This window comes from Haliaeetus leucocephalus, unplaced genomic scaffold, assembly GCF_000737465.1.
Source record: "Haliaeetus leucocephalus isolate CR32 unplaced genomic scaffold, Haliaeetus_leucocephalus-4.0 Scaffold151, whole genome shotgun sequence".
Classification (NCBI taxonomy): domain Eukaryota; kingdom Metazoa; phylum Chordata; class Aves; order Accipitriformes; family Accipitridae; genus Haliaeetus; species Haliaeetus leucocephalus.
This window is the reverse complement of record NW_010972587.1, coordinates 2,699,174-2,709,310: the sequence shown is the minus strand read 5'-3', so window position 1 is coordinate 2,709,310 and position 10,137 is coordinate 2,699,174. Positions and strand designations below refer to the sequence as shown.

The 10,137-nt window shown below is 39.1% G+C and overlaps 1 protein-coding gene across 4 annotated transcripts in view; it reads right to left on the bottom strand.

Annotated features, from left to right (window-relative positions):
* Positions 1–5,153: 5,153 nt before the first annotated feature.
* The window catches only part of CNOT2 (CCR4-NOT transcription complex, subunit 2), a 60,048-nt gene continuing 55,064 nt past the window's right edge, over positions 5,154–10,137 (bottom strand). For all 4 annotated transcript variants that reach the window (XM_010561772.1, XM_010561774.1, XM_010561775.1 and 1 more), the window contains exon 15: positions 5,154–6,298. In XM_010561772.1, the coding sequence (XP_010560074.1) occupies positions 6,212–6,298 (87 nt within the window). In that variant the 3' untranslated portion in view covers positions 5,154–6,211. The remainder of the gene's footprint in view (positions 6,299–10,137) is intronic.

Genomic DNA, 10,137 nt, shown 5'->3' with positions numbered 1-10,137 from the left:
TGAGCAAGGTTTGGCAGGAAGGCTATTAAGAATCCACGCTGTGACATGAATATAAATGGATGCAAATATCGTCCTTGGTTGCACCAGTACGCTACCACGCTGCCCTCAAGCCAGCTGCTCTGTAGTAGCCTTTCCTAATACCAAAGGGTTTCAGAAAAAGTATGCCAGCTCTAAGCCTGGGATTATTTTTATTTTTATTTTACTTAAACCTGCAATTGGTTTCTGTACCAGAAACCAAACTCATCTTGGTTAGTCCTTGGTTCTGTTCATGCATTCCCATCAGTCAGGCTTTGCTGCCAGCGCTTGCGGTGAGAGCAGTCTCTCATGGTGAATACGGCTGCGTCGAGCTTTTGTATTATAAAAAATGAATTTTTAATCAGGTCGATTTGTTGTCTGCCACCTGAAGGGAAGCTCCAGCCCTGCTTTCCCAGTTCAGACGGGCTCCGACTTCTCGTCTTACCTTCTGAACAGCTGGCGTTGAGCCTCCCTGCCCTCAGTACTCGGCTCAATTCCTTGCTGTCCCCTGTACATAAATGCTGTCAGCTGAAAATTATAGGCAACAGCTCACGGGGTGGCACAGTAACCTTGAGAGTTAGTCCTCCCGCGTGCATCCAAGCCCTACATCACCAGTAGTCGGAGGAGGTGCTGAGGCTGTATTTTATCAGGGAACGCCGTTTAACATTCACCAGGTAACCTCAGCGGTTGTGAAGTTCTGCACAATAACTCAGGACTCAAAGTCTATTTGGATCGGTCGGATGTGAAAAATGACCATCGATGCCCTATTTTTAAGAGAGTAAAGCCAGGTAGGAGGGGCCCATTGTGAAGATTTTAGCTCTGCTGTCACCTGCTGAGGGCAGGGATGCTGGTTCCACCACCATGGGCTGTGTCAGGGCCAAGAAAGCCAGCCTATGAAGGTAAATGGAATTTTCAACAACAGGAAAAGAGGTTGCTGCCTGCTTTTTTTGGGCCTTTCCTTGCCCCGCGGCGAGGCTGCCTCCTCCTCGGTCGCGTACGTCGAGGCTGGAGAGGCCGTGGTGGGGGTCCTCGGGGGAATGGGCTCACACGTCCCCGTTTCCTTGCCGAAATCTAGCGGGGGTCCTCGTGATGTCGATCGTGGAGCTGCCTCGCGCCGTCTTCTGCCAAAGTGCCAGCACCGAACTCCCTTTTCGAACAGCAAATGTACGTATACGCGGTAAGAAAACGCCTTTTTGAAGCCAATACTGCGAGAGCCACCAGAAAGTAAATTGGCCTTCAAAGGGAGGGAGAGCGTAGCCGGCTGGCAGAAACCCACCTGGGGCAGGGGAGCAACCAAACCAGCCCTTTTGTCCAAAAAAAGGAGCTGTAGAGGAGGCTGAAGGGTTCCTGCAGGATTTCGATGTTCTGGGCTGCCTGCCTTCCCTTTGCTCCTCATCAGGAGCGTTTTACAGGTGATGCAGGATGGTGCAATGGTGAAAATGGGCCACTTCACTGGATTGTTTGTTAAACCAGAGGGAGTTCAAAGAAGTGATTTGGCAGAAAATTATTTTGGCAGCTTCAGCAGGAAAATCCTGACGTATACCCACGTCCCATATTGGCACGTTAATACCGACAAGGGAATATGAAATGCAAATGATAAACTGAAGTCCAGGGAAATAACATGCGAGCTTGGTTAGCACTGCTAATACTGAAGTGGGTTGGATCAGTAATACTCAAAACTATTGTTCGATGTGCTTTAACATTCCTTTCAAAAAAATAAAGTTTAACTCCAACAGTAAAGCGGTTTTAAAAGGTAAACTTACTGAAGTAATTCAACTCACAATTTCAAACTAAGTCAGCCAGCTGCATTTCCTCAAGCCTTTTAAACGTACTAGCTTTCAGATTTGTGGAAATGAGAGCATGCACACTTATCAGAGGAGAGAAATGAAAACAGCCACACCTTTTAATTCTCATACTATAGGAAAATAAAAGCACCAGTTGGCAATCCAAACTAACAGTTTAGCCCAACCTGCATTCTTTACCAGAATTCAACTAGCCCCATTTTTAGGCAGCGGCAAATTTTGAGGAACACAATGAAAGGGTATGGTATTTGAAAACTAAGCACGCTCAGAAATTTTGCTTTAGCAGAAGCAATTGCTATATTTAGGATCTTAAATCAAAAGCACTGTCTAGCTACCTCATGCTTGGGATGACAACTGTGCATTCAGCAGCTCTTCTTGAGTGTGACAGATAGCAATAAAATTTTCTTTTTCATTTCAGTCAACAACCAGCCACGGAAGTACTTTCAATCAGAAGTTACGGGGAATTAATAATAATAAAAAAATTAAGGTTATGTTCCTTTTAGGTGACAAATATCTTTAAAACAATGTCATTTTGAAACTGAACACCCTTCTTCAATAAGCCAGGGCCACCTGCGAGCCATGCGGGATCAAGCCGACTGCCCCAAAGACCTCTACGCCTTCTAGCACTGCTTAGGTCACGGCAAAGAGAGTTTCTGGTCTCTTTATGGTCACCAAAAAGAGCCCCACAACATTCTGCAAACAATTTCGCATCTGACTACAACACACAAGTTCTTACTTCGGGTACCTTCTCAATGTATTTTTTTCATGGAAATTGTAAAATGGAAACAGGAAAGTACAAAAAATACTGGCTTAGGGATAATGAGGATTTCAGGCACGACGCGCAGCAGAGCGATAGGATTATACATCTTTATACCACACAGCTGTCACGTCCGTGACGGAGCGGTGTGGTCAGTCGTGAATCCCGACACACACGCAGCCAACGCGTTGTCGGAGGTCACAGGCATGTGCAAAGCCGTTTTACCCAACGTGACTACCTGCAGGCTTCCCTGGATTACTGGGGCCGTCAATTAGATTAATCAAGCCCACGAAGGTTCTCATGCACTTAAGTATTTGCGGCACCAGGTACTAAGGCAGAGAAGCACGTGGGATTTTGGTTTTATTTTCGTTTTTAAACACCCAGGTGGAGTGTCCTTACCTCCTTCCTCCATGACTCCCTGGTACCCTTGATTTTCCACGAGCAGGGTGGTTTAACTGTTAAAATAATGGCTGCAAGTGTTTTCTGCAATACTAGGGACAATCAAGTGGGTGAAAGCTATTTTAACCCTGGAAATCCAGGATAGTACATTTCCAGAGAAACTGGAGCTAACTACTCAATAAAGATTTATAAACACTATGCAATAAGGAGCAATAAACATGACAGTGTGTCAAACAGGCCAGAAATAGGAATACTTCTCCTTGTTTTCAAGAACACCGGGTTTACTACTCAGAACTTACCTTGCACGATGTTGTACAACACTGTAATTACAGAGGGAAAAAACACACCTCAAATAAATATATTAAAATTCCATTCTACTCTCTCCCCTTATTCATAGTGTTAGTGGAATGTAAAAACATATTAAATAAGCCTCAGACCTTAATTGTTGGTGTTAAAAATCTCCAGGTCAATTTAGTTGCCAGTTTGCCACGTGTGTAAATATGTAAATGAGGGCTGAGGTTTTCTTCCTTTCAGAAAAAGAGGCAGTATGTTTTTTTTTCAATTTTTTTAATTAACGTGGTATCAGCTAAGAAGTGAGTCCAATTTTACACCTTGTTTTCTGTTTAAACCTGCTTCTCCTGCTTCAGCCTAGAGTGTAACATGAAATTAAGCCACAGATTTTAAAGTCTCCAGATATGCTTATTTAATCGACAAACAAGAGCCAGACTGTTCTTCCCCTTGGAAGGAGCAAAGCACCAGTTCCCTGCTCACAGGTGAGAAGTTTGCTGAAATCAAGCATCTTGCATTTTTGAAGTATCATGCAGTTGAATACAACTGTATCGTATCATCAAAGCAACTTCTTGGAGAACTTAGGTCCCCAACTTCAGCTTAATTGTTTTTAAAGTACCATAGGTATTTAGTAGTACAAGATACCACTTTTAATGTAACTTATCTTGCTCCCTTTAATCATGTCTGCTGTTCATTTCCATGAGATTGGCTATGCAGATGAAAAATGACATTTAAAAAACCCAAGCCCATAGAATAAGAAATAATCACATTTGATTTGAAGATGTAAACACCATTTCAGGAATCCTTAAGAAAAACCAAACACAAAGATCACAGTGGACCTCTGACAGTAAAAAAATGTAACATTAATTGTGGAGTGAGAAAGATGCTTTTGAAAATAATTCTTTTAAAATCTATGTTTGAATAGTCAAATATATGTTTGTATCTGCTCTGATTTGAGAAAAAGAAAAAGCTACCATCTTTTTCAGCTGTGTTAGCCATCATCTGGATTATAACCATCCTCTTCTTTCAAGTTGAGAAAGCAGTTTGCTTTAATAATAAAATAATTATAATCAATAGGCTTATGTTTTTATGTCTACCATCTTAAAACAGATATAAAAAAAGTGTAGAAATTAAAATTGCTATACACCTGATACAGAACCACACCAATGCCATTAATGGTCCAATTTCCAAGCATAATTCAATACATACCAACAAGCTGGGTTTGCACTACATAGAAAAACAGGTCGAAACCTAAAAATAAAACCCCAAAATTCACTGACGTGCATTTCACTCTTTTCTTGCTTTGGTAATTTCAGGTATTGTGAAATGGTTTCCATCACCAGAGGCAACTCAATGCAAAGTGGCAGTCACATCAAGATGAAGAAAACTATCCAAACGGTTCAGGTTTTTCTTCTTCCACCCTAGAGAACAGCTGTAATTTTCAGAACCAGCGTATACTCACGTTTGTTTGCATCTGGAAGTGCAAGTAGTAGTGATCATCAAATGAAAAGTATTTCTGTTTTAAGTGGGAAAATGCCAACCTGGAACTAAGCTATGATCAGTTCTAAACCAAGGTTCTTCCAAGTGTTCCTTCTGTGATGAATTCTTGAAGCATCTTTCTGTCATTCGAAATGTTACCCACCCGCCTTCCTAAAAATGATTTGCTATTTGCGATTACAGAGAGGGGATCTGAAACCAAGGTTAACCAAACTTTTTGGCTGTGGAAAAGAATATAAAACTCTCTTATAAATTTACTTGTCAGCAGCAAAAAGACTCTTCAAGTGTCTTAACCACTGTACAGCTCGATACTTTTAATACTTCAACTTTTTTTTTTTCCATTTTTCATTGTTGAAGAAATAATTTCACAATCTCAAATCAAAGTCAACACTGCAGTGAGGAGAGCTTTTCTACTTTATTACAAAGAGAAGAAGCCTTTATGTGGTCAGAAAATACAAGATTGATCTTTTTTTTTTTTTCTCTTCCTATGAAACGCTGCTGTTCAAACAGCCAGAGTGAATTGTCTCAGTTCACTTCTTTAAGTCCCATCACATTCACTTGGGTATGGATGTCCTTGGCTGCTGAAAATCTGGCCCTTTAGTGCACAGGGCGACAAAGTAGTCCCCTGACCAGCAGTTCCAGAATGTCCCGTTTTCATATATTGCATCCATGCACACCTCCTAAAAATGAGGTACAGCAGGGCAAACATTTTCCAAAATAGATGTCATATATATAATATATACACATTCGTACATACATACCTTTATTCATGTGATGTCCAAAAATTTAAAAAAAATGTACACATTTATTACAAAATCGTAACAAAGACTGGACAGTGTTTTGCTCATTCTGGAAAGATGAAGCTCAGTAATACACAACTCTGGAAACTAACCAGAGACTGTGGCAATATCTTTCTTCTAAACAGTCAAATATTCTTGCATTAAGCTTGGCTTAAACTGCCTTTCAAAAACAGAAGGGGAAGTAAAATGAAGGAAGCAAACCTTGCTCATCTTTCCAAATGAAATACGAGAAGGATCTTCACATAAAAATGCACAAACATTTTTTATTACCAATAGTGCTACAATGAACAATGCAAATTTTGTTGTCTCATTTTTTGTCTTTTTTCTTTTTTTTTTGTTTTTACATTTTGGAAAACTAAGTGGTAAACTTTTGTCAGTGTACTCGCTTGTCTTTACAGACCCAAGCTTGTCTGCTGGCAAAAAATAGAACAAAAACAAAAATTCAGACCCTGCTCAAACTAAAGAAAAACAATTACAAATTTAGTTGTTGGGCAGCACATAATTAGTAAGGCAGGACCTCAAATGGTGACCCTTCGCATGAGCCAATTGCCAGATCCTCAAGGAATTAAAACCAGGATGCCTGAGCCACATCAGTTCTGCAGTTATGTTGAGTATTGTGCTGAGACAGCCATACCCCAAGAAAAGGGAAGTCTTTAGAAGGCTTGCTGAGCAGGGTTGTAGTTGAAGGTTGATGGCAGATGAGGCCTTTCTTCTAATTTGTCATATTCCAGATGGAACTCCTACAATTAAAAAAAAAAAAAAAAAAAAAGACAAAACCAAATAAAACAACATATCATTTACCTGTCGAGACCTGGTCTTTCTACCAGCCATATTTGAAAAGCACAAATATAGAAGAGATCAAGTCCTAACTTATCTTAAGGCAGCAACACAATTTCGCTATCTTGGTTTCCATATTTTAAGCAGAAAAAAAGTCAATATCCTAAGCCATTATACCTGCAACACGTAGGCTCTCCTACTTTTTTTTACGCTACATTACTCTCAGAACCCTAGTTATGATCTCAAAACAGTTTTATATACGCACACACACAAAACACAAATACACAATCACAGCATGGGCTGAATTATGAATGAAAGCTTCTGTCTTTCAACATGTCAGTCATACGTATTTTGGATGACCTGAAGTTTGGGGATATTTTAGGGCATACTACCAGACCCAACTGTAAGTTAAACTAGCTAGGTTTCTCCTTCAGGAACACTATCTAAGATGTTAGAGACAAAGTACTGAGATCTACTTAAGCCAGAATTTAACAAACTATTCCACCACATTTCATCCTCAGACTTAAGCTTCAGACTCACCCAACCCTCCTGCACATCCTGAGCTCCTCGCTCCTATTATCACACTTTGCCAATATCTTCCATGAGAAATTCTCTCAGTGTTTTATAGACAACCACACCAAATAAAAACCTCTGCCCATGTACTCGGATGCCACTCACACTACTGGTTCATAAATAAGCAGCTTTATTGAATCACCAGCACAATCACCTGACTTCTGTTTAAGGGTGTCTGGTTTGCATAATTGTAAAACATTTCACTGATCCAGAAGAAATTCTTATTCTGACTACAGCAGCTACTACAAACCAGACTGTAAGCACCCTTGATGTCTATAAGCATTGTGATTATTACAGTGAAAAAAGCAGCTTCCTTCCCTGTGACCGTCATTTGTGCACACAAACCTAATCAGTGCATTTTGACATGTGGTGTTTGTTTCTTCACTCATGCAAAAATGTACAAGGACTTACTTAAATCCTATATTTTTCAGATCCTTTCAGCAGTTATCTGTGTCTCATCCCCATTTTATCTTCATTTAAGAAACATAGTAAGCAGAGATGTCAGAATTGTTCTTTAAGAGTACTTCCTGGTAATTCTACAACAGCTACCTTGGACATGTACAGTAATTTATTTTGCCTAACTCGGTGGAGAACCTCAGCAGAACATCCTCTGTATCTGCAGAGCAAACTTAGCCTGCTATTTTTACATACAGATGAAAACACTATGAGTAGTGAATAGATCTTTTAGAACACTCCCTGAAGTGATTAAATAATACAACATAATCAGTTTTTACAGGTAGACAAACCAAACGAAAGACCAAGTCAATGCAAAACCAAAAATAAAATCTAGGAAATCCAACTCTCAGATCTCTCTTCTTTAAGGCAAAACAAGATCCACCTAGCATAGAAAGAACATTCAGCACAGTAAGGAAACAAAGTAGGGGAAAATGCTAAGCATTCAATAAGTCTGTATTCCCCAGGGAATACCGTCCCTAAACCTGGAAAGTCCTAGCAAAACCTATGTGAGGTTACAGCCAGCCGCACTGAAGTGCTGCACATCTGCTTCTTTTCTGGTTCCCCGCTCTCTACTCCAGCCAAGGGCTTTTTTAGTTGGTTGGTTGTTTTTTTATTTTGGTGGTGGGTTTGTTTGTTTTCTTTGCTTGGGCTTTTTTAGGTTATATATATATATACACACACACACACACACAAGTCAATTGCTTTTGGCATTCCTAATTAACACTGCATGCCAGTTGGTGTATGCTCTCTTTTTGTGCAGATACATACACGCGTGCTGATAGGGAAGAGATGCCTGCTCCCACCTTTTGTCAGAAGCAAGATCAAGGTGTACAAAGCTACGTAGGTATTTTGGTGTCAAAGGCTGGTTTAGGTTGGGTGGATCTTCAGTAATTCTGAAGTAATTTCATAATAGAAAAAATACCACTCAAACTTCTCTCCTATTCATGGCTTCAAATTTGCACATAATCATGTAAGAATCTGCAGATTACTGTCAGTCCATGGTCAGCTTCAATCAGTTACCTGAACCTCCACACGCTCTGAAATGCCTTCAAAATTACGCATGGAAAATGGCTACTTAAACCAGCAAGACAGTATCAGTAGCCTAAAAAGGACCTTCCAAACTTAAGGCAGTTGTGTGCCTGTATTGGCAGTGTCTGAAGGAAACGCTCAGTAGCTTGAGCAGTCCTTTGTGTGCCACAATTTGGAAGTCCCTCGTTTAGAAGAAGGCATGCGATTCCCTACCAAATTTTCTTTAGAAGTATGAGTTCATACTTCAAACTGTCATCGCTTTTTAAAAGAAACAGGCTTAAAACAGCCTTTTTGATTTGCATCCCAGTGTCAGCAATGCTCAAGTCCAATATCCAGCAAAGAACACCTAAGGTTATGTCTGACAATACAAAAAAAAAAGAACTCATTGACCAAATATTTTTGAAAACTAAAAGGCAATTATTTATTACATATAGAAAAAGACTTGTATTACAGGTATACTTTATGTTTTTGCTTTTGATTCCAGGGGCCACTGTGGTTTAGAATGTGAACAGTAGCACTGATATTTTTTAATATAAACAGATACAAATAAAATGTAGAAAAATGCCATTTATCCATTGACAAACATCTGTTAAATTGTTTCATTTTCCACATGGAAGTAATTCTTAAAAATTAAATACCTTTTATTAACCAAGAATAATGAATACTAAATGTGTGTGGAAACTTACAGCACATGTGCAACACTAAATAAATTGTTCTATGCAAAGAAATCAATCACTTCTCATGTCATCCTGAAAACTTGTTTTGAAGGTAAAGTTACATCAGCCTGCACATGTACAAACAATAATAGGTAAGAAAACTAAAGATAGAAGAGAATCGCTTAAGGTGATCCATAGCATTAATAGAGTAAAACAAAACAAAAAGTTAGCAGAATAGGAAGTGTCCTGAGGACAAAACATTCTGGACTGTCTAAGTCCACCAAAGGAGATGGTAGAAATCCCATGGCTAGTTCAAAAATTCCAAATGGGACCAAAAAAGGCAGCATTTATACTGGCTTAAAGATGGATGCAAAGACCCAAATTTAAATTAGGGGCTGAATTAAAATGCTATGGCACATCTGTATTAGAAGAACAAATTCAACTTTGTAGCAATTATAAAAGTATTTCAATTAATATTGATCTTAAAAGGATAGGGAGTAATTTAATATAGGCAGCAACCCTTACAAGCAAATAAACACTTGGAAATTTAACCTGCTCTCCCATAGAGAATTCCATGTTTTCTAACTAAAAAAACAAAACAAAACAAAACAAAACCCAAAGTAAAAGGTTTTTATAATCTTTTTCCTTAAACAGGATTACTTTTCAAAGGAGAAATTCCAGACACTTCACTTTGGACAATTTAAATCAGTATTTCAGCAAATGTGCAACTGTAGAAAGCATTTTTAGTGTCATATCCACCTCCCTTCCTCTCTCATGTCTCCTCAAAAGCAGCAAACTATATAGCCTAATCCTCAGTGAAAAGTCAAAGTGGCTTTAATCATACTGTACTTTTCATATGCCCTAGGATGAAAACCCATGTACACAGACATATCTGTAATCAGCGTTTTCCTGCATTTTGTTCTGCATTTAAGGTGAATTTGAAGTTTATTGTAATTAATATTTTTTCACTGTTTACTACCACATAACAACATAGAATTAATTCGATTTTATCTCCTAACAATTTAGGAATTCTCTCATTACTCAACTGTTTTGCTGCATTTCCTTCTTTGGTCTCTTATCTATTAGGA